The sequence below is a fragment of the Danio rerio genome, chromosome 3 (assembly GCF_052040795.2).
Source record: "Danio rerio strain M-AB ecotype USA chromosome 3, GRCz13ab, whole genome shotgun sequence".
Classification (NCBI taxonomy): domain Eukaryota; kingdom Metazoa; phylum Chordata; class Actinopteri; order Cypriniformes; family Danionidae; genus Danio; species Danio rerio.
In genome coordinates, this window is record NC_141023.1 from 902,260 (window position 1) to 926,676 (window position 24,417).

The 24,417-nt window shown below is 43.4% G+C and overlaps 2 protein-coding genes across 3 annotated transcripts; both read left to right on the forward strand.

The window, feature by feature from the left end:
* Window positions 1-458: 458 nt before the first annotated feature.
* Window positions 459-6,635, forward strand: im:7142016. The gene is made up of 6 exons (XM_087243834.1): window positions 459-648; window positions 3,197-3,508; window positions 3,594-3,920; window positions 4,027-4,092; window positions 4,201-4,263; window positions 5,173-6,635. The coding sequence occupies exons 1-6, from the start codon at window positions 594-596 to the stop codon at window positions 5,214-5,216; spliced, it is 867 nt and encodes a 288-aa protein (XP_087099960.1). The 5' UTR covers window positions 459-593; the 3' UTR covers window positions 5,217-6,635.
* Window positions 6,636-7,136: 501 nt separating this feature from the next.
* Window positions 7,137-22,624, forward strand: LOC147845350 (uncharacterized). Of its 2 annotated transcripts, none has more exons than XM_087243706.1 (9): window positions 7,137-7,312; window positions 8,074-8,391; window positions 8,483-8,797; window positions 10,070-10,147; window positions 18,273-18,356; window positions 20,578-20,762; window positions 20,859-20,927; window positions 21,015-21,086; window positions 21,179-22,624. In XM_087243706.1, the coding sequence occupies exons 1-9, from the start codon at window positions 7,258-7,260 to the stop codon at window positions 21,230-21,232; spliced, it is 1,230 nt and encodes a 409-aa protein (XP_087099832.1). In that variant the 5' UTR covers window positions 7,137-7,257; the 3' UTR covers window positions 21,233-22,624. The 2 variants fall into 2 exon arrangements, with proteins under 2 accessions (XP_087099832.1, XP_087099833.1); XM_087243707.1 differs by having other exon boundaries at window positions 20,731-20,762.
* The last annotated feature ends 1,793 nt before the right edge of the window (window positions 22,625-24,417 follow it).

Below are 24,417 nucleotides of genomic sequence, written 5' to 3' on the forward strand. Positions count from 1 at the left end.
TGATTAACTGTGCTTTTACAACACCAAACATAGTTTTACCATGGTATTTGTAGTAAAACTGTGCTGATAAAATGAGTCAATGTGGCAGAAAAACCTGCTTAGTGAAATGGACTATTAATAAAAGCTGGTGAATTGTTGTTATCAGTGAGTCTCAAACACACTCAGAAGAGCTGAAGAGTCTTAATGGAGCCTTTGTTATTATCGAGTGTCTCATCGTCATGTCTGCTCTTGAATCAGTGTTTTCAGCCTCTCATATCTTGGAGGAAATTTGCAGATAGAACCACGCCCCCTTTGATACGCTAGAGTCACTAGACACGCCCCTCTCTGCTGATTGGCTGAAGTGTGTTTTGGGACACTGTGGTCAAAAGTGTTTGGTGAAAGTCGCTCAGAGCATCTTTAAAGATCAACAGAAACACACAGTTGTCCACTATAAACTGGTGTAGTGTCAGGAAGACAAAGAGTGAGGCTGATCTGAGAGGAAGCTGCAGAAGCACAGGAAGAGCTGCTGCTGTTTAAACAAGAGCTCAACATATATATATATATATATATATATATATATATATAAAGCAGAAGACGAGTGTCAGACACACAGAATGGCTGATAGGAGTCCTCTGTTTCTGCTGCTCATCTTCTGGACACTCAGCACAGGTAAACACTGCTGCATTTACTCTGATGGACATTTACATTCACTCTTAGTCTGGACACTGCACACTGCCTTTCTTTAGTACAGACTTTAATCTGCTTTATTGATTAAGAGCAAGTGTTTGATCTGTATTGATCAAGTCCTTTATTATTGATAGTGTACAGCACATCCTTTATTATTCCTGACTGCACTCAAACTAAACAGTGTGCCTCAATATAATGCAGAACAGGTTCATGTCGTGTGTGTGTGTGTGTGTGTGTGTGTGTGTGTGTGTGTGTGTGTGTGTGTGTGTGTGTGTGTGTGTGTGTGTGTGTGTGTGTGTGTGTGAACAGATCTCTGATGGAGAAGCTTCATTCTGCTGCATTAGTACAAGAGAAACTTTGGATTCAGTCTGATGCTTTCTGCTCTCCAATGCTTGATCATTTCAGTTATTACAGGCTTCATATGTGCTGGAAATTTTTGAAAAGGCAGGAATTTATTTAGATAAAGTGCTTGAAAATGTAATTGATGTGTTTTCATAATGTTTCTTTCTAAATGTTTATTAGTTAACTAAAATAAAATAAATATTTTTGCTTTGTATAAAGTGTAAACTCTGGAGTCTTCATGTGTCTGTAGTGTGATCTGTCTGTCTGTTTTACTTGCATCCTTTAAATGAAAATAAAGATAAATGTAAGATGAGGGATTCATGAACTCTTGTGTGCTGTTGGGTCATTTTCATCCACTCTGGGCTGATTTTGAGTCTTAACTTGGCCACATAATTCTCTCTGTTTCAGCAAATTTGATGATTTTTTAGTGACATCTTATTTTAATACATATTTTGGGAAAATGCTTTAACAATCTTCAACAATACACTCTTGGTGCTGTTTTCTCCCCATTGACTTCCATTCTAATCACATGTGTTGATTGTAAAGCTTTGACAGCTATACTCCACTGTTTTACTTCACTGAACTCCATATAAAAGCCTGAAACTCTTCAGCACAGACATGTCTAAAGGGTTAATGCTGATAAACTGATGATCAACAATATAAATAAGTAATCTTCCTCTTCCCAATCAAGTGTGCCGCAAGCCTGCGTTTGAGTGAAGGTTTCGGTCGTTAGATCGCCCCCTGGGGGTTGGCTGCAGTACAAGTCATAAAGCCCGCCTCCTCCGTGTTAATGAAGGAGACTTGAGCCCAAATAAAAAATGATTACACTTGCAATAAAATGTCCTGAAAGATGGTTCTGGTGGATTAAGGCACTGGTTATTGTGCTGAAATAGGTGCAGATCTTCATTTTTGTAAACAGTTTGTTTTTAGCAGTAATTTAATGCTGGGCGTGTCATCGTGATTGACAGCTGTGATTGACAGTTTCTCAAAGCAGCGCCTCTGAGCTTCGGCAGGAGACTGAAGTGTTATTATTGGATTTCTGTGTTATTTTACCATGACAAAATGAGTTCAGCAGTAAACTACAGTTTCTGACATACATGATCTGGTGGAACACTGTTTATTCGCTAAGGTCAGGGCTTTTTTCGGGCTTTATTAGTTTGCTGATACACGCCTAACCACCCAGATAGCAAAACACACTCGGGCCAGTTCGGCTAGATTCTCGCCTGCCGGAGACTTACCCCTCAGAGCTCAGACTGACTACCTCTGCTGGACCTACTCCAGATGCCTGGACTCACTGCCCGATTCCAGCCCGAGTCAATCGAGCCAGATGCGGCGGCCGAGCGAGCCGGCGCTGCCGCATGCGAGCCAGAATCAGCCCGCGACGCCGCGAGTAGGTTATGCGCTGCGGCACGGAGCTGGCGCGATTGAATATATAAAACCCTCATATTTGTTAACGTTATTACATCCATTTGTGTTGATATGACAGCAAACGCATGCTGAGCAGTTCGGGGGGCGTGGTTGATTTTACATAAAGCGTTTGGTTGGAAGCTCGACTCCGCTAATTTTCGCGGCTCCTCCTCTGGATCCATCAGACAGTACTTCTGCGCATGTCTGGCTCCAATTTCAGCAGTCTTTTGCGACAGTTTGTGCCCGTCAAGCAGGCGTTTTGCCCTCAAGGCGTTCAATGGGAAAAGGGGCTGTCGCGTCGTCCATATTTTTTACAGTCATTGTTCCCAACAGGGAAAACCAGCAACAGTCACGAATGGATGGTTTTCTGCTGTCATGGACTTACAATCAACAAATGACATTATAATGGAAGATAAGGGGGAGAACAGCACCAACATAAGTGGGAGTAATTCTGAACAATACACAAGGGTCAAAGACACATTTAAGATGAGTAAATTACATCTAACAAAAGCAAATGACAGTAATTCAGTGTTGGGCTCGAGGCCAACATGACATCAAATGTTTCCTTAAAATACTATAATAAATAGCATCTGCTATAATGTGATGAAGTATAGACATGTAAATGTGTCATTTAGCACATTTGAAGTGCTGGAAAAGGGACCTGGAAAGTGCTTAAATTTGACTTTGTAAAAGGTGTATAGATTTGTTGATAAAATTAAGTTATTAATTAATCAGTTAATAATATATAGAACAGTGATCTCTCAGGTGTTGTGTGTTTCAGGTGTGTTTGGAGCAGGAGAGACTCATGTGTTCAGCAGATCTGGAGAAACTGTTCATCTGCCCTGTAGAAACACTGATCAACACTGCAGCACATCAGGAACTACATGGCTCTACAACAGTGGCAGACAGACCGTTGTGCTGATTATTTTAGGAGTAAAACAGACAAACTCAGAGAGACTGAATCTGGGCTCTGACTGCTCTCTGACCATCAGTAGAGTCACAACAGGAGATGCTGGACTTTACATCTGCACACAGCGTAGAGGAGACCAGAAACAAGGACCTGATTCAGTTGTGTTTCTGCATGTTGTTGCTGGTAATTTCCTCCTCATGTGTTCAGTTTAATCAGGGCTGAATTCTGTGTTTCAGCTCATGATTAGTGATTTGTGTCTTCTGTTCAGTTTCAGTCTCTCCATCATCATCATCATCATCATCATCTTCATCTGATATTGGTCCGGGTCTCTCTCTGACTCTCTCCTGTCGGCTGTTCATATATTCTGGATTCTCCTGTGGTGATTTGTTCAGATTAGTGGATCTTCATCTGTCCTGGGTGAATGAGGCTGGTGTTGATCTGAACACAGACTCCAGATATCAGATCTCTTCTACAGGCTGTATCATCAGTCTGTCTACAACACTCATCAGTGAAGATGAAGATAAACAGTGGAGATGTGGAGTCTATCAGAGAAATCAACTGAAGACCTCAGACACGTTTACTGTCCACTATTCAGGTCAGAGAATCATCCTTTATTCCTCATATCTTTTGCCAAAATGGTCAGAGTGTGAGTTTAGTGGAGTGTGATTGAGCTGAATGATCATCTCCATCATCTCTTACAGCTCCAGATCTCACAGCTAAAGCAGAGCCGACACCACAGACTGAAACAGCAGCAGACACAACTGAAGGTGGAGCAGTGTTCATCTCACATCACTGATTTACAGAGTTCAATACTGGAGATAACTAGTTCAGCTGTGATGTTCTGCAGTGTTTAATCTGATCTTCATCTTTTACAGCTGGAGCTCAAACAGCAGCAGCAGAGACTCCAGACCACAGCACAAACTCCACTTCTATAACAGGTACATGATGATGATGATGATGATGATGATGATGATGATGAGTGTGTGTGCTGTTCATGCTTGTCTTTTATTTTCTATTTGCATTTCTAAGGGTTTGACCACATGGTTGTTGGTGACTAGCAGGAATGCTACATTTCTGTTAACAATTATATCTCATTCTAGATCAGGGGTGCCCAAACTCAGTACTGGAGGGCCGGTGTCCAGCAAAGTTTAGCTTCATTTTAGGAACTATAATATGCAGGACACCGACCCTCCAGGACCGAGTTTGGACACTCCTGGTCTAGATAGTGTTGGGCAGAGCGAGGCGTTGTGAAACCCCGAGGTGTTTGGAGACCTGTCTCTACAGGGACATTCAGTGCTCATTTTCAGGGATTACTCTAAAACACTTGAAGAAGCAGTGAAGTGAGCGATCATGACCCATGTTGACTGAGGATATCAAGAGATTGATTGCAGTGGTTAATGCTCCTGACTGACATGCAGACACATCTGAGTCAAATCCACGGTGGAGCAACTATAGTCTATATTGAAGATCTATAATGTCTGTAATCTGACATGTGAATGAACTCTTAGTGACTAAATATGTGTTATATTGATCATCAAAGCATAAAGACATTAAGTCAACATTTCTGAATATCTGCACAAGCCTGCATTCACACTCGGGACACTGGACATACAAATGTCTTATTAAAAATCCACTAAATGAGTAAATCTGAGATCAGAAACACAAACTGTGAAGATCCACAAAGTCCAAACCCAGCAGGATCTTCTACAGCAGGTCTGATCTGTGTGTTGATCACTTCTGTGCTTTATAGTGGGCAATACTGGAGTTGTCTTGTGTGTTGACTAGTTCTACTGTGATTGTCATGTTGTCCAGTGTGATTTATCAGAGCTAATGTTGATGTTTTACAGCTAAAGCTGAAGCAGAGACATTCTGTGTGATTAAACAGCAGTGACTCCAGCGCTCTTCACAACACCAGCAGCAGCTTCAGCTCAGTCTACACACTCCTCTGCTCTTCTCTCCTGCACTGTACACAGATATCACACACATGGGGAATGTAGCCCTTTATTTGTTTTAAATATTTTCTTTGTTTTAGCTTAGATCCCTGTCAATTTTACACTGTTGTTTTATTTTGCACTGTCTGGAGTCAGCACCTGCGCTTTTCACTCATCATATACACGTGCTGCTGATGATGTGACAATACAAGTGATTTGATTTGTAGAGTTGGAGAATCATTGATCCATTAAAGATCATTAAAGATCATCACTGATTTTAGACCCTTTTTAAGTCCACCAGAGAAGAAGAATACTTGTGTTGCTGATCGCTTCAGCTCAGTGTAGTTTGATGAATCTGCTGTAAAATGGCAGATGAAGAGCTTTGTGGTGATTATTAAAGCACTGACAGTGGTCCACACTCAGTGCTCTACTTAGGGCCCCTAGAAGTCTAGCATCAGCTCTGAGACACAGTGTTAGTTTAATGCTGTTTGTTCTTCCTCTTTCTGTGTTTCTGCTTTGTTCTCAGAAAACCCCACGCCAGGAGTTTATATTGAGACACATATGTAGTCTGGTTTGCTGGAGCGTGTGAGTAAGTGTGTGGGTGAAACCAGTGTGGTAATAACTGATTTCAACACCCAAGAACAACAGGAGTAAACCACAAGAGTGAGATCACAGCTCTGAAAATCTAATGCAAATTTAATGCACAATATCAGGATAATGTGCTTAATAATCACAAAATATGTATAAAACTATAAAACAGCAAAGAATAAACATGTTTAAATCAGATTAAGTGCATGAAAAGAGTTTTAAAAGACTGTAAAAGCACATATAAACAGTGTCAGTCAGCTCACTCGTCATCATTTACTCTAAACACAGAGCTGAAACTACCATAGAGAAGGAGCACACTGTGCTTTAATGAGCTTTATGGGTTCATTCTTCAGATAATATTAGTGAAGGTTACAGAAGAACAAGCACTGAAAACCCTCATGTGTTAAACAATTAGGTAAAGTTGACTGAACATTACTTACAATTTAGCAGTTTGGTCCAATCAACTTAAAAAATGAGTTAATTTAATTTATGTACCATGAAAATGTATAAACTTAAGATTTCAAGTGTAGTGAACTCAAAATCATGATTAATCAGTGATCTTTTTTGATGTTTATCTTAAGGAAAAGCGCGTCATCCAACAGCTCAGACATTTTGTGTTTTGTTTTGAGAAAAGTTTTAAAGACATTGGGGGTTTCTTAACTTTATTTTGGGACATTATTCTCTAATTCAACATATTTTCCATCAAAGAAATAAACTGTATATATGCATAATCAACTAAAATAATAAACTGTCAGTGATTTGGAGTAAAATAAACATTGAGTGTGTTGAAATGTGTTGATCTGCTTTTGTGCTGATTTAAGGACTTGCAGATAATGGAGGAATGAATCTTCATAATGATGGTGTCCAAAACATCCACTCTTATTCAGACAGCACCAATACACTTTCCAACACTCAGTTATCTGGACAATAAGGAAGTGCTCAGCCTGAGCTTAAACCACAAGATTTCCCAACCAGGACTTCACAATACAAACAGTGTGAAGTAGCTCCAAGAAACCAAGCTCTCAACCACAACTGAGTCTATTCTTCATTCACCCATATATAGACACACACACACACACACACACACACACACACACACACTGAAAACCCCAATGAGTTGACTGAACTAAATTAACTGAGTAAACTCATTGCCTCAATTTAATTGAGTAATGGAGTCTCCCAAAACTTGCATATTAAAGTTTATTTAACTTGCCGGTTGTGTCGACTATACCTAAACTGTTCAGTTCACCAAACTTGTCCACTATAAACTGGTGTAGTGTCAGGAAGACAAAGAGTGAGGCTGATCTGAGAGGAAGCTGCAGAAGCACAGGAAGAGCTGCTGCTGTTTAAACAAGAGCTCAACATATATATATATATATATATAAAGCAGAAGACGAGTGTCAGACACACAGAATGGCTGATAGGAGTCCTCTGTTTCTGCTGCTCATCTTCTGGACACTCAGCACAGGTAAACACTGCTGTTCATCATCTACAAGATTATAAACTCAGCACTTCAGCTCATTATTCTGGCTGTTTTAGGAGGCTGTGATGTTTGCAGTAATGGATTGTGAGTCAGTGTGTGACTCTGGACCTCAGTGTTTTATAATGTAGCGGCAGGTTTTGGGCAACATTTAGAGAGTCATTGATTGGGTCAAAATGATTGAGTTTATGTCATGAAGATATTTAAAATCTAGTTCTAATCTTATATTTTTGTGAGTAATTTGCATTTCTACACATTTTATTTTGACACTGTAAAGGTGATTTCCTCAATATTTAGATGTTTGGATCTCTCAGACTCCAGATTTTGAATCAGTTGTTTCTTGGGCAAATGTCCTATTATAACTAAGAACACATCAATGTAAAGTTGAATGAAGAAATGATTCAGCTTTCAGATGACGTATAAATCTCATTTTAATCAATTAGACTGATATGACTGGTGTTGTGGTCCAGCAGCACAAATGTCTTTAAACTCTGCTGCAGTGTTCTGTATATTTTAAAAGATTTAGAAAGTGAACAAAACCCCTGTATTTAACATTTACAGTGTTCATATTTACAATATTTACAATAGTTTATATGATGGTGTATTTCTAAAAGTATTTTCATTTTGGAGAAAAATGATAAGCACTAAAATGTCTACTGAATGTAATTAAAGGTTAAATAACATCTTTATTTGCTGTTTTTATTTGTTATCATGCAGTGAATTATGACATTTAATATTATGTGTTTCAGGTGTGTTTATAGCAGGAGAGACTCGTGTGTTCAGCAGATCTGGAGAAACTGTTCATCTGCCCTGTAGAAACACTGATCAACACTGCAACACATCAGAAACTACATGGCTCAACAGCAGTTACAGACAGACAGCAGCAGTGGCAATGTTTACTTTAGGGGTGAAGCAGACAAACTCAGAGAGACTGAATCTGGGCTCTGACTGCTCTCTGATCATCAGTAGAGTCACAACAGAAGATGCTGGACTTTACACCTGTCAACAGTGGAGTGGAAACCAACAACAAGGACCTGATTCACGTGTGTTTCTGCATGTTGTTGCTGGTAATTTCCTGCTCATGTGTTCAGTTTAATCAGGGCTGAATTCTGTGTTTCAGCTCATGATTAGTGATTTGTGTCTTCTGTTCACTTTCAGTCTCTTCATCATCTTCATCATCATCTTCATCTGATATTGGTCCGGGTCTCTCTCTGACTCTCTCCTGTCGGCTGTATTCAGATGCTGGACTCTCCTGTGATGATTTGTTCAGATCTCAGCATTTTCGTCTGTCCTGGGTGAATGAGGCTGGTGTTGATCTGAACACAGACTCCAGATATCAGATCTCTTCTACAGGCTGTATCATCAGTCTGTCTACAACACTCATCAGTGAAGATGAAGATAAACAGTGGAGATGTGGAGTCTATCAGAGAAATCAACTGAAGACCTCAGACACGTTTACTGTCCACTATTCAGGTCAGAACATCAGACACTTTAACACTCACATTAACATCACTGAACCACAGTAAACCTGACAGAAGAGTCACTCTACCCTAGTAGCAAAGAATTCTGGTCCAGATTTTGCAAGAAGCTGGCACAGTAGGCATTCATCCGGCACTGGTATACAGCATGTGGGCCAAACATGGCCCGGGTTTGGCAGAGGCGGCACCGTCTTTAAGGCGGCACACAAGATCTGGGTCAGATGAAAAACGTAGTATTTGGCCCAGAATTAAAAATTTGAAAGTGGGCCATGTGAGTTTGGCCAGTCTTGACCCACATTTAAAAAACACTAAACTCATTTTTGAGTAAAAAATAATTCTATCAATCAGGTCACTTTGAGAAAAAGCGTGCCCATAGTGTGCCTAAAGCGCATCACTCCATGGGTTTATCAATTTCATTGCAATCGTGACACACCAACCTATCTGGCCCAGTTCAGACCCAGTTATGAGTTATTAACTTGGCTGAGACTTGGCCCAGATATGGTCCGTGTTTGGCCCTTGTCTGGAAGCCAGATTTGGTCCAGTCATGTACCGTAATTCACTGCGGCATGTGGGCCAAGCAAAACCTGATTGTGTGGGCCAGAGCTGGGCCAGAGAAATTTTGCTATGTGGGTAAGTGTTAATGAAAATACCTTATTTAAGTAATTTTTTTTAGTTAAAATCTAAAGTAATAGTTTAGTTTAAATGTATTAGTTATGGGGTGGGATGGGGGGGGGGGGGGGTAATAATAGAGAAGGGTCTGTCTCTGGCACATGCACTCTCAGATAAGCACACATTTAATACATTCTGTCCCGAGCATCTGTCACTCTGACCCGTGTCATTGATACATATTTCCAGCCCTGAGTCTGTTTATAACAGCTGATATTCTATCTTTAATTTAATGATAAAATCTGAATACTCTATATTAGCCTTCATATTGATCTTGATATTCAGTAAAAGTGTTTTTATGTATTCAGATTAAACTCTGTACATTACAGTTGTAAACTGAAGCTGCTGTTGTTGTGAATATATATACGCTCTGTTTATATCAGCTTACATTTACACATTTACTCTAACTAAAGAACACTGGCAGCATGTGTTTCTCATTACCCATACTGTAAAACCTGGTCAAAAGACTGAAGGCCACAACACATCTCTGCTGGTCTCTTTTGTTGAGTTTAATTATAGTTTAGCCTAGATTATATACAGTATAGGTTACTCTGGTCACTTTTTTTAACGAGACATTTACTCAGTTTGTTTTGTTTTACAGCCGCAGATCTGCCAAATACAGCAGAGCCAAAACACGAGAATCCACAAGCAGAAACAGCAGCAGCAGACACAACTGAAGGTGGAGCAGTGTTTCTCTCACATCACTGCACAATACTAGAGTTATAGTGTGTGTTGATGAGTTATTAAACTGATGTTCTGCTGCTGTATGATTCATATTCACCTTCATCTTCTACATCTGAAGCTAAAACAACACCAGCAGTGACTCCTGACCACAACACAAACACAACAATGAAAAAACCCATGAACAGTGTCTCACATCAGAGCTGTATTTATGAGTTTATTATGCATTATAATGAGTTATTATGAATGTTTATGAGTTATCTCAATTGTTTTTGACTAAATAAACTATGACTGACCTATATTCATTAGCCTTATTTGGTAACGTTCATCTTTTACAGCTAAAAGAACAGCAGCAGCAGCAGCAGCAGTGACTCCACTTCACAACACAAACCCTAAAACAAACAAACCCAGAGCTGCTTCACCTGGGCTCCGTTCTTCGTACCTCGCTTAAATGATCTAAGATGATTTGGCAGATCTTGATAACTGATCTCTCGCTAATTTGGTTCTTCAAGCAAGTTCGTGAATCAGATTAGAATGTCTGGATGAACTGATCTGAGATCTGTGTGTGTTGTGAAGGACAGATCTATCCATCCTCGAAATCATGATCAGCAATGCAGCGATTGGCTGACGGCACAGCAGCGTAATGACATCATCTAATTAATATTCAATTATCCATGTCAGCAAAATTACATCAAATAAGCAGTAAACGGTTTGTTAAATATGAGATGCAATAACTTTACACCTTGTTGTGGGCTGCATGCTTGGCTCTTTCATGTGTCGAGAGCAATTTAGTTTTACAGTTAGAGCGGATTTTCCTTACTAAAGTAGTATTATAGTAGCCGTTTTTTTAATCGGTGTAAATAATAACTGGATACAAAAGCATTTTGATGTTGGTAAAGGTGTCTGCAACCTTTGTGAAGCATCAAATCACCGACATATTAACTGTCAAAACATGTTCATGACTGCATAAATGTATTATTGCTTTTAAAGTCACATATTGTGCATTTCTATTATACACAAATTGTACTAAAGCGATCTAAAAAGTTCATATTAATAAGTTTTCTCTAAGTCTTTGTCCTTTCATTTCGAGGGTGGAGATTGCATAAGTTTATTAATATATAAGTTAAAAGTTAATGCATAAGTAATAATATATATATATATATATATATATATATATATATATATATATATATATATATATATATATATATAACTTTATTTATTTTATTAATAACTATAACTTTATATATATAGTTAAAAATATTTACCATTTTCCCAACTGTATATAACTAGTAATGTAGAAAATATCAGAATTCAGCACATACTTTCTGTGTTATCTGTGCTGGAACTGACCCGATCTAATCCTGTTTATGTGAATTGAGCCTGCTCCCGACCAGGAATGAGCAAGAAGAACTGTTGCTATGACAACAACTCTAGGATCAGCTTTGAAGAACGAAACGATCCTGGATCTTGTCAAATCGTCAATATCCAAATCCAGCTAACTGAGTAATCCACGTACGAAGAACAGACCCCAGGTCTGAACACTGTCTGACAGACATCAGTGCTTTATTATGAGTTTATTATAAGTATTTATGAGTTATCTGGAGTGTTTTTGATTAATTAAAGTATGAAAGACTAATCTGAATCAATAATGTTCATCTTTTACAGCTGCAGCTAAAACAGCAGCCCTGACTCCAACAAACACAACTATACAACCAGCAGGAGCCTCAATAACAACAGTTCCCCTTCGGGGGGAACTCCAGCACTATAAGTGGATTTGATGTTAAAAGGTGTGCGGCATATGCAATCAACTGAGTATATAAGCACGCCTGGCGCCAGCAGACGCTATCCTTTTCGCTTCAGAGCCTTTTCTGATCGAGCTTATGAGGGTTCCTCCTGCTGATCTACAGCCATTTCGAGAGAACGATTTCATCCCGGTCCAGAGCGAGTCCACGCAGCGGCAGACGGTCGAGCTGGGTATCTCCCTTGCCTGGCGTCCCTTTGGGTCCGGTCCTCCAAGAGCGGTGCGTATTGTTGCAAATCCTAAAAGAGCAACACAGTCGTGCAGCACGTCCTTTTCAGGATGGCGCTCCGACTGTGCGTTTCTGGTTGCGGGGGTTTCCTGGCTCCGGATGATGGACACGATCACTTCATTACATGTTTGGGGGTCCAGCATGTTAATGTGGTGCTCGGGGGCGGTTCATGTCGTCACTGCGATGCCATGACCGTTGCGCAGTTGAGATCGCGGTTAGCTTTCGTAAGAGAGCGAGCCACCCCAGTTGCCTCCTGCTCTGCAGCGGGCGCTCGGGCAGATCTGAGGGCTTCAGCGAGAGACAATCCGCCGCCCAAGGGCTCGCGGACCTCTCGCTCCTCCAAGCGCTCCATCCAAGCTTCAGGTACTGGGAGTGATCCGTCTAATCAGATGGTAGCTCTCACGCTCGCTGACACCGGAGATCAGATGTCCTTCGCGGCATCGGAGGGTGGGCTTTCATTGTCCGACGATGATCCGGACCCGCTCGCCCCCTCTGGGCAAGCGAGCGCCGTCAAAATGGATCCTGAAGCGGACATGTTGGCTGTGCTTTCTTGGGCTGCTTCGGCCGTCGGGTTGGAGATGGTTCATCCCCCAGCCCCGCGGCCGGACCGACTAGATGGGTGTTACGTAGAGGATCAGAAGGCGAAGCCTTCGAAGCCTCTCGTCCCCTTCTTCCCGGAAGTGCACAGTAGGCTCACGCAGTCCTGGAGGGCACCTTTCTCTGCCCGCGCTGCATCCGCCTCCGCCCTCACCACCCTGGATGGTGGAGCTGCCAGGGGGTATGAGGCGATCCCGCAGGTGGACCGCGCCATTGCGGTCAATCTTTGTCCGCGTGGTGCCCCCGCTTTGCGTGGTCCGCCCCGTCTCCCGTCCAAAGCCTGTAAGTTTTCTGCCTCCCTCGGAGCTAGAGCTTACAAGGCTGCGGGCCAGGCAGCTTCCGCCTTGCATGCGATGGCCACCTACCAGCGCTACCAAGCGCAGGCGCTGGCCGAGCTGCACGAGGGTGGGTCTAACCCAGGCTTGTTACACGAGCTGCGTACGGCGACCGACTATGCTCTCCGGACCACTAAGTCCGCCGCCTGCGCACTGGGGAGGACGATGTCCACACTTGTGGTACAGGAACGCCACCTCTGGCTAAACCTGGCAGACATGCGCGATGTCGACAAAGTTCGCTTTCTTGACGCGCCCATATTCCAGGCTGGCCTGTTCAGCGACACCGTCGGTGAATTCACCCAGGAGTTCAAGGCGGTGAAGAAGCAGTCGGATGCGATGGACAAAGTCATCTATCGGCGGGGCGGTAAGCCCGCTCCATCCCCGGCCGAGCCATCCACCTCCGCTGCTCCTCGCCGAGGGTGCCCGCCAACGGCCGATGCCCCGCCCCCACCTCCGCCTCCGGCGAAGCGGGCGCGTCGAGCATGCCGGAAGCCGGTAGCCCCTCCTGCCCAGGGCGCCGCTAAGTCCGGTAAACGGACCGCGAAGGGTCCCTGAGACAGGCCATGCGGAGAAGAGGAGTCTTGCTCTTTCCCCGCTGGAGGACGGGGCCCAAATTCCAACGGTACTTTTCAGTTCCACCAAAGTTTCGATCAAAGAGCATTTTCTCCCTTCCCCGGATGTGACAGCTCAAGCCCCGCCAGTCTGGGACGCGCTGCCTCTTAGCTCGCAGGGCTTGCATGCTCCGCCAGCAGCTCTCGGGCGCTGGGGGGATGGTCTCCCTTCTCTCAGCCCCCAAGCCCCCTCTCAGGAGTCAGGGTGCGGAGCCAGAGTGAAACGCTCTCCTCCAGCTCCTCTATGGGACCCTCGCGCTCCCCGGATCAGCACACCCGCTCCTCGCTGCCCCTCCGCGGGTACGTCAACGATTGCTGCGATGACGTCATTAGCGAGGGCTCTGCCTGCCTGGTTAGCGTGGGCCAGCCCCTCGCGATGGCTCATACGCACGAGCAGACTCGGCTACGAACTACAGTTCTCCAAACGGCCTCCCAGGTTCACGGGCGTGTATTTCAGCAGGGTCAATCCCCTGTCCGCCCCTGTCTTGCGAGAGGAGATTGCTGCCCTCCTGGCGAAGGGTGCAATCGAGCCGGTACCTCAAGCCGAGATGGAGAGCGGGTTTTACAGCCCGTACTTCATCGTACCCAAAAAGAGCGGTGGGTCACGGCCAATCCTAGATCTGCGCGTTTTGAATCGCTGCCTTCACAAGCTGTCGTTCAGAATGCTTACGCAGAGGCGCATCCTCCGATGCGTTCGTCCTCAGCATTGGTTTGCAGCCATAGACCTGAAGGACGCGTATTTTCATGTATCCATTCTTCCACGCCACCGTCAGTTTCTGCGGTTTGCGTTCGAAGGTCGAGCATGGCAGTACAAGGTCCTCCCCTTCGGGCTCTCTCTGTCTCCGTGTGTCTTCACCAAACTCTGCGGCTTGCGGGCATCCACGTACTCAATTATCTCGACGACTGGCTGATTTTAGCCCACTCTCGGGAGCAATTGACTGCGCACAGAGATGAGGTGCTCCAGCATCTCCGCCTACTGGGGTTGCAGGTCAACTGGGAAAAGAGCAAACTCGCCCCGGTGCAGAGGATCTCTTTTCTTGGGATGGAGCTGGACTCGGTCACCATGGTAGCGCGCCTCTCCGGAGAGCGCGCTCGCCTGCTGCTGAACTGTCTGAGGGAGCTCGACAGCAAGTTGGTGGTCCCACTGAAATATTTTCAGAGGTTCCTGGGGCATATGGCTTCCGCTGCGGCTGTCACGCCGCTCGGATTGCTCCATATGAGACCACTTCAGCACTGGCTTCAAGATCGAGTTCCGAGACGCGCATGGCATGCGGGTACACACCGAGTCTCTGTTACTGCGCTGTGTCGCCGCACCCTCAGCCCCTGGAACGACCCCTCGTTCCTGCAGGCCGGTGTGCCTCTGGGACAGGCGTCCAGTCATGTTGTTGTTTCGACAGATGCTTCCAGCACAGGCTGGGGAGCCGTGTGTCGCGAGCATGCAGCTGCGGGCCTGTGGGTAGGTGCCCAGCTGCATTGGCACATCAATCGCCTAGAGCTGTTGGCAGTGTTCCTTGCTCTCCGCTGTTTTTTTCCGGCGCTGGAGCAGCAACACGTGCTGGTCAGGATGGACAGTACGGCGGCGGCGGCGTATATCAACCGCATGGGGGGTATGCGCTCTCGCCGCATGTCTCAGCTCGCCCGCCGTCTGCTCCTCTGGAGTCATCCGCGGCTGAAGTCGCTGCGCGCCATTCACATCCCAGGTATGCTCAACCGTGCAGCCGATGTGCTCTCACGGCAGCAGATTCACTCTGGAGAATGGAGACTCCACCCCGAGTCTGTCCAGCTGATATGGGCGCGATTCGGGAAGGCCCAGATCGATCTGTTTGCTTCCCCCGAGAACGCTCATTGCCACTTGTTTTATTCCCTGACCGAGGGCTCTCTCGGCACGTATGCACTGGCCCACAGCTGGCCTCGGGGCATACGCAAGTATGCGTTTCCCCCAGTGAGCCTGATCGCGCAGTTAATGTGCAAGGTCAGGGAGGACGAGGAGCAGGTTTTGTTAGTTGCGCCCCTCTGGCCCTACCGGACCTGGATATCAGAGCTCTCCCTCCTCGCGACGGCCCTCCCTTGGCAGATCCCTTTGAGAGAGGACCTACTTTCTCAGGGACAAGGCACCGTCTGGCACCCTCGTCCCGATCTCTGGAACCTCCACGTGTGGTTCATAGACGCGAGGAAGACTTAGGTAACCTGCCGCCCGCGGTGGTTGATACCATCACTCAGGCTAGAGCCCCCTCTACGAGGCGCGCCTAAGCCCTGAAGTGGAGTCTATTCACTGAGTGGTGTGTCTCTCGCAGAGAAGACCCCCGATCTTGCCAGATCAGTGTTGTGCTCTCTTTCCTTCAAGAGAAGCTGGACAGTAGGCTGTCACCCTACACTCTCAGGGTTTACGTTGCTGCTATCTCCGCTCACCATGACGCGGTGGCTGGCGGCACCGTAAGAAAGCATAACCTCATCATCCGGTTCCTCAGAGGCGCTAGGCGAATTAATCCAACTCGCCCCTCTCTCACGCCCTCTTGGGATCTCGCCCTCGTTCTCACAAGCCTGCGATTTGATCCCTTCGAGCCACTCGATACAGTATCTTTAAGATTTCTGTCCCTGAAGACAGCTCTGCTGGTCGCGTTGGCCTCCATTAAGAGGGTCCGGGACCTGGAGGCATTTTCGGTCAGTGACTCGTGCCTGGAATTCGGGCCTGGATTTTCTCACGTTATCCTGAGACCCCGCCCGGGTTATGTGCCCAAAGTTCCTACCACTCCCTTTAGAGATCAGGTAGTAACTCTGCAAGCGCTGCCCCCGGAGGAGGCAGACCCAGCCCTGTCCTTACTTTGTCCAGTTCGCGCTCTGCGCATTTATGTGGACCGTACTCAGAACTTTAGATCTTCTGAGCAGCTCTTTGTCTGTTATGGCGGACGGCAGCAGGGAAGTGCCGTGTCTAAACAACGTTTATCCCACTGGATTGTGGAGGCCATTACATGTGCTTATTTGAGCAGAGGTCAGCCGCGCCCCCCGGGAGTGCATGCGCACTCCACTCGGAGCGTTGCATCCTCTTGGGCGTGTGTGCGTGGCGCTTCTTTAACAGACATTGTAGAGCTGCGGGCTGGGCGACACCCAACACATTTGCAAGATTTTATAATCTGCGAGTGGAGCCGGTTTCCTCAAGGGTGTTAGGTACCTTTGGTGATTGAGGAAACAACTCGGTAGGTGTTGTACACGCTTGCAGTGCCTTTTTTCCCTAACACGGAGACATGTGCACCCTCCTGTCTGTCAGTAAGTTCCCCATACGGTGAGCCCTGCAGATTCCTCCGAGGCCCCCAGCACTGACTCAGCGGAGGAGTCACTTGCTGGCCCATTACGTAGTAGGTCTGCCCGCTGGTCAGCCCGAGTTTTGGGTATAGGTGCCTGCTATGGCCGATCCCCGCTGGTGATCCCCATATGCTTTTCCGCCACGGTTAAGTTCCCCCCCTGGGCGGACCCGTGCTTTCCCTATCCGCTAACCACCTTCTTATGCGCACTCCCCCTTCTCAGGGTTAGTCCATATGTAATTCCATATGTTCCCTCTATTGGGTGCGGATGGTCTCCGCAGCGTCCTCCCTACTGGGATGGCACGCTTCCCAACGTACTGACGTATTTCCTAGAATTATCTAGACGCTAGCGACTCCCAAAAAAGATACCTATTCCGTAAAACTTCTTTTGAAGTGGGATAAGTAAGGGCCAAGGGCATGTTGGAGGACCTCGCCTCTCATGATCTGGGTGTGTCACGCTTGCCTGACCGCTCTCTCATGGTGGGTGTTGGTAAGGTGCAGTCATTATGGCGCTTTTTAATGGGCTCCCATACGTGGATTTAGAACATCAAATCCACTTATAGTGCTGGAGTTCCCCCCGAAGGGGAACGTTCGAGGTTACTAAAGTAACCCTTCGTTCCCCGAGGAGGGGAACGGAAGCACTATACTCCGTCGCCATAATGACTGTCCCTTAGCTGTTAAAAGTCTCTTCAGCTTAAAAAGGATAGCGTCTGCTGGCGCCAGGTGTGCTTATATACTCAGTTGATTGCATATGCCGCACACCTGCGCAGGCTTGCGCTGCCAATTCATTCTTAATTGTTCAATACTCTTACAGATGAGTAGCTTCTGAACCGAACCTCCCATACGTGGATTTAGAACATCAAATCCACTTATAGTGCTTCCGTTCCCCTCCTCGGGGAACGAAGGGTTACTTTAGTAACCTCGAACGGTACATGATGATGATGATGATGATGATGATGATGATGATGTAATTGAGGATGTTACTCCCATAATTAAACAAAATCTGCATTAGGAGTCATTTACCTCAAGGATATTAACAATATAGATGAAGATGCTGATAATGTTTACATTCAGAACGAGATTAACAGAGAGAGAGAGAGAGAGAGAGAGAGAGAGAGAGTGTGTGTTGCCTATATATGCATGACTGAGGACATCTGCTGGCCATGCGGGAGACTCAGTCTTCAGTGTTGAGTTAGTGTGTTGTAGTCCTGAATGGTCTTTATCTGACTGAGTGCTTCTGTTGTTCAGTGCTTTCAGTTCTGCTTTCTGCTGCTGCTTTGGCTGTTTTCATCGCTGCTGTTCTGTGTTTGATCCAGCGCAGAAGAAGAGCTGGTGAGTCTCACATTTACTCCAATAGGCCTTTTTCACACTTCCTGGTTCCGGTAAGCGAAGCAGTGTACCACAACATCCGGTTTCAATGCGACGGACCAAGAAAGAATGGCAGGTTCATCTCATCGCTGTGATTGCTGCGTTCCCAGCTGATCCAACTCAAAAACGACACTCTTACTTTAATGACCACGATCTCCCGAAAGACGAAGGACAGGGAAAATCATGGATGACAATATTAAAAGGGGTTGAATGCCGTTTCAAGTTATATGTGTATGGGAGTACACTCGTATGCTGTATGCACTTCAAAGCGGAGATTATTATGTTTCAATAAAGATTGGTGGTCTGTGGTTTATTTTGATGAGTAACTATAATATAGACAAAACTCCAGTTAAGCTATCTGCCTTCCACAAACAACTGCTCATCATGGTCATTAATCTATAAGCATGATTTATCCCTACATTGTTGTTATTTTGGAATAGACAGTTCATACAAATGCAAATCTCTTTTTTTTAATTGGTTTGACAGCAAAATTATTTGTTTAGTCAGTTATATAATAAAGATAGTATACTTTTCTTACAATGAAGTCCTTTATTACAAAATCTCAATAACCCAGCAAGTTTTCAACAGTTATTGGTTCAATTCCTTCATAGACATGTTATTCATATATGTTATTTAGAGGTATTAATAAGACCATCCTTCTGATGCATCGTCTTTTGATATTACTAAATCTTATGTCGGCAAATTTTGTTTTACTAAATACCAAGAGTAATGATAGAGCTATTCATACTCTTTTCCAAAAAGAAATCATTACTGTACCTTATATTCAATTTTATTATATGTCTTTATTAAAGGGTGAATTGAAGAAAAGTGTGGCTGTTACCACAGAAATATCATGTTAGAAATAGAATTAAAGAAATATCCTATAAACTCATCCACAGGTTTTATCCAGCAAACGTTTGCAAAAATTTAAAAGTGGGATTGATGTAAATTGTATTTTTGTAACGAATATAAGGAGACAGTTTTACACTTATTTTGGCATTGTACATAGTCAGCTTATGGGGTGAGTTGCAAAATGTATTAATAACGATTCTTTTGTGTTCAAAACCTCTTTCATTATGGATAAATGTACATTTGGGCTTTACTTGATTATCCTAATCTAGAGGAAAATAGTTTTATTTATTTTATTTGCTTATGTTGTTAACAAAATTGTACATTCATAAATGTAAATTTACTAATATGAAACCAGATTTTAAGGTATTGATGACTGAAATATGCTTGTATAATGCTAGTATCAACTCTCTAAACAAGAAAGCCCGACCCACTTTAAAATGTGTGAACTCTACAATGTATTTCATTATTACATATGTTATATTACATTTTGTATATTTGTATTTTATTTATTATTACCCCCTGGTATGTACATTTTTGTATTGTAAAATGTTATTTTCTGTTCTTTAAATAAATAATAAAAATGAATATTATCCACGAGTAGGAGCTAACGTGTTTCCAGACTTGAGAAAACCTTACGAGGATTAAACAACCTGTAATGTATTAACCGATAGCAACTCGCCTGTACAGCTAACTTACCTCGCCATTCACTATATCTGACTCTGATTAAAAGGAAGGAAGGGGTTAGCACAGTTTACAGACGGGACTACTGACAAAACTCATCCTGCTGGATGTTAAATAGCCAGGTTAATCTAGTTTTGAATGGCTTGAATGAGCAGAATTTATGCTGTTGGCTGTGCACCTTACTGGAACCTGACGTGGCAAACGCTGTGTAAGACACATTTTCTGCACAAACTCTGCAAATCGGTATCATCTTTTAAATGCTGTTTTATTAAGGCAGTTTTACACATTCACCGAACAACATCTTCCTGTCCAAATTATGGCAAAGTTGACCGTGAGAAAGTCATCCGCTGTCCCGAGGCTGTCATGTCTCTGCGACTCCTAGCGAACCCGGAAATATCGATACACTGCTTCGAAGGGCGCTTCCGGTGTTCAATTCCGCTGTGAAAAAGGTCTATTACAAACACTTGACTTTAATGAGCAGAAAACAAGAGCAACATTCCTGATCCCTGAGCAAACAACAAAACACCACTGAAGAAGAGCTCATGGCAAACTACTGCTCACAATGCGCACAATGGAGATTCCATTGCTTTTAATGGAGACTCTATTGCTCATGTGCCTCATTTTCTGCCTTCTATTGGTGGCCTGTTAAAAGCAGTCGATCCTAATGGAGAATGTGGCCAAACACAGCACAAACCAGGACAATGTGCTGCTTTTAATGCCTCAAATCTGATGCTCTGGGATCTTTTAATGCTGTCTGTAATGGAAACCAGTAGACTTTCTGTTGTGTTTTCTCCTCAATCCTCAGCAGCTCATCAAAGAGCGAGCGGTGAATCAGCGGTGAGTTCAGTAACGCCAGTCATTTAGATGGACTGATTGATTTAGTGTGTTTAAAGCTCAGTAAAGTGTCCCTCATGCAGTGTTTGTTGTGTAAAGGTCAAAGATGAGAATCAAGTCCACTATCAAACAATCCACATGTCCATTAATCCTGCTGCCAGAGCCCATGTGAGTGGCCCAAATCAGTGATTTCTCCACATCTTCAGGCGGATTGAGTGGATTCAGCTTGATTCTGCTCTTCTGCATTGTGTTTAGGAGCAGACGGAGGATTCAGTCACTTATTCTGAGGTCACTTGTGCTGGGAAAAAGCCGGAGAAATCAGCCAGTGTGAGTAGATTCAGCACAATCAGTGTGTGTGGTGTGTGTGTGTGTGTGTGTGTGTGTGATGATGATGATGATGAGCTGAATCTGTTTCTCAGGATGATGATGGTAATGACTCAGTGACTTACGCCGCCGTCAGCAGAAGAGCTTAATGTGTGCAGAAGAAGAAAAAGAGCCTTCAGGAATAAAGATCAACACAAACAGGCAGAAATCACAGCAGCATCACTGCAGCATTTCAGGAGCACAAGTTTCCCTCAAATGCGCAGATTCAGGACTTTAGTGTGGAGAATTGGAGAGATTTAGAGCAGAACAAACACAGCTGGAATATTACTGCACTGGAAAGAGGACAAAGCAGCTGTTCTGAAGGAGAGAGAGAAAGAAAGAAAGAAAGAAAGAAAGAAAGAAAGAAAGAAAGAAAGAAAGAAAGAAAGAGAGAAAGAAAGAAAGAAAGAAAGAGAGAAAGAAAGAAAGAAAGACAGAAAGAAAGAAAGAAAGAAAGAAAGAAAGAAAGAAAGAAAGAAAGAAAGAGAGAAAGAAAGAAAGAAAGAAAGAGAGAAAGAAAGAAAGAAAGACAGAAAGAAAGAAAGAAAGAAAGAAAGAAAGAAAGAAAGAAAGAAAGAAAGAGAGAAAGAAAGAAAGAAAGACAGAAAGAAAGAAAGAAAGAAAGAAAGAAAGAAAGAAAGAAAGAAAGAAAGAAAGAAAGAGAGAAAGAAAGAAAGAAAGAAAGAGAGAAAGAAAGAAAGAAAGAAAGAAAGAAAGAAAGAAAGAAAGAAAGAAAGAAAGAAAGAAAGAAAGAAAGAGAGAGAGAAAGAAAGAAAGAGAGCAGGAAAATAGGCTGTGTTTGTGGAGGAAAGAGAAGACTGCAGTGGGAGAATTACAGCACTGTCTGTTTGTGTTACAACTTACAATCATCATCTTCATTTGTCTCTTCAACTCATTTGAGGCCCAGTTTTGTCATGTCTTGCTTTATAGAAATGTCTTTTTCATTTGGCACATGATCTCCAACATCATCTCCATGTTTCTAGACTGTATTTGAGCTCCATTCCTTCATGTTGAATCTGCTTTATTTGTGTGCAGGCAGAGATATAAAGCCCTACTTTGCTTTCTACATCACATTAAAAGTACTAAAGTGATCTGATGCTTCTGGAGCAATATTTGACTTCATGTTTGGGGGAATCAAATGTCAAACTAAGAGTCCAATAATGCTTAATTAAAGCTTAATGTGGTGTTGTTCACTTCATCTGTGGATTGAGGCTCGCTCTTTACAGTGTTTACTGTTAATTACAGGTAAAGTGTGACAGAAATGTGGGTTTCTCTGCTTGTTTAGGGACATTAAGACACATGAAGTGTTTTATAATGTCTCCTTTAAATGAGTTAAATGATTGAGCTTGGGTTTGTGTCTTGATTTCAGTTGTGTTTATTGGTTTATAGTAATATGTTGTGTGATTTGTGTTTGTGTATTGGTTATTAAGCTGGACTTCTGATATAAACACTGATGTGAAGCAAATAAATCCTCAATAAAGTGCTTCAGTGACCCTACATTACATCTCTAGATTGTCTTTCATTTCATTTCAGCGCTTTGTGCTTTTCTTTCTGATCATTATGTTGTGACTATTTGAGGGACTTTTATTTTGACACTTCCTGTAGGCCCCATATAAAGAGGAAGGCCTGTGTGATTGTGGAGGGAAACACTGTTTGGACTGGAGCACTAGCTGTGTTTGTGAGCTGTTTCTGGACATCTTTGACTCTTTCTCTTAGACTCTATTGATGGACGATTCTGTCATGGATTTGAATGGGAATATTGGGGCTTTTGATCATGTTTGGGAGGATTTTTGGACACATTCTTCATTGGTGTTTGAGTAAACTAATCTCCTCAGGCTCTTCACTGGACGTCTTGATGAAGGATTATTGATCAACTCAACTGGACAATCAGGGGCCTGTTTCAGTAAGGAGGTTGAAACAACTCAGAGTTTAAACTTGAACTCTGAGTTGATTTACTGAGAGATTAAAAACTCTGAGTTTTCGGTTTCAGAACAGCTGATCTGAGTTGGGTCAATCAACTTCAAGTAGACCAACTCAGAGTTAAGCGCACACACCGTGACTTTAAAAAGGCATTATCAATAGAGCGCAGACATTACGAGTGACTATGGCAACATCTTATAAAAGAGATCAGCATTTCTTTCTCCAGCTGAACTTGATCTGCTCATGCAAAGTTACAGCAAATATGAGTGTATATATTTGAAAAGAAGCAACCATCAGTGAAGAAGAGACAGTTAGCGTGGGAAAACAGCTGCTCAAGTTAATGCCTAATTTCACTTTTTAAGTATTTAAATATTTAAGTATAATAAAATAAGTAATGTAATTTGTGACGTTTATATATTTTTCTAAACTTTTTCACACATTTATTAGTTTTAAATGATTTAACAGTGCACTTGTGTGTCTGCCTTTTTTATTGATCAAGTGATAGAAGTTAATATAACATTTAGAAGGTAAGCAGTACTAAAAATAATTTTTAGAAAGAATAATAATCCCATTAATCTAGTTACAGTGCATGTCGAAGGTTAATTTAATTTAATTATTTATTAAAAAAGGATAAGCCATTCTAGTACAGTTCTTCTGTGTGTGACTAAAATGTAGGCAATATCTATGTTTCCATCCAAATATATTACATAAATTTATGTGCAAAACTGGAATAACGCATAAAAGATGCGAATAAAATTCCATCCAACGAGTCAAAGAGAAAAAAATCGTCACTTCCTGATTAAACTGGCACCAAATATCAACAGTAAAAGCAGAATTTACTGTGGTAGAAGAAGCTGCATCAATTAATTCTTTATTTAGCCTAATTAATGTACTTGTGCCTCGATGTCAGAAGACAATGCTGAAACACAATGAACACGTGGGGGCGTCTGAAGCCATGAGACGTGGAGACTCTTGACTCGCACCAGACGCTCGGAGGTAATTAATAATATACACTAATACTGAAACAGTTCAGGCATTTTAGAATGACTAAAACAATATTTAAGACGTGTTACGCCCTATTCACACGGGGCTTCAGCGTCAACGCTTGACAGAGGGCGTGTCTGAAGTTGGAGCTGAAACGATCGTCATAGAAGCGTCAGCCAATGAAATTCAGTCAGCAATAGGCTACTGTCTGAGCTGGTGTATTTGCATACAGCGATCTGATTGGCTGACGCTTCCGTCGGCGCTTGAAAAGTTGAGCTGGTCCCAACTTCTGCAGCGAGGAACGCTTCTGAAGCGGCGCCGACGGATCCACAATGCAGTTCGGCAACGCCTGACGTCACCCATTCAAAGTGAATGGGAAGCGTTGACGCTG

What these genes read in the sequence shown, in the direction of transcription:
- im:7142016 (XM_087243834.1), top strand. Translation starts at nt 594, where the DNA reads ATGGCTGATAGGAGTCCTCTGTTTCTGCTGCTCATCTTCTGGACACTC. An exon ending in GTTTACTGTCCACTATTCAG is followed by an intron (nt 3,921 to 4,026) that starts GTCAGAGAATCA and finishes CATCTCTTACAG; the next exon opens with CTCCAGATCTCACAGCTAAA. An exon ending in AGCAGCAGACACAACTGAAG is followed by an intron (nt 4,093 to 4,200) that starts GTGGAGCAGTGT and finishes CATCTTTTACAG; the next exon opens with CTGGAGCTCAAACAGCAGCA.
- LOC147845350 (XM_087243706.1), top strand. Translation starts at nt 7,258, where the DNA reads ATGGCTGATAGGAGTCCTCTGTTTCTGCTGCTCATCTTCTGGACACTC. An exon ending in GTTTCTGCATGTTGTTGCTG is followed by an intron (nt 8,392 to 8,482) that starts GTAATTTCCTGC and finishes GTTCACTTTCAG; the next exon opens with TCTCTTCATCATCTTCATCA. An exon ending in AGCCGGAGAAATCAGCCAGT is followed by an intron (nt 21,087 to 21,178) that starts GTGAGTAGATTC and finishes TCTGTTTCTCAG; the next exon opens with GATGATGATGGTAATGACTC.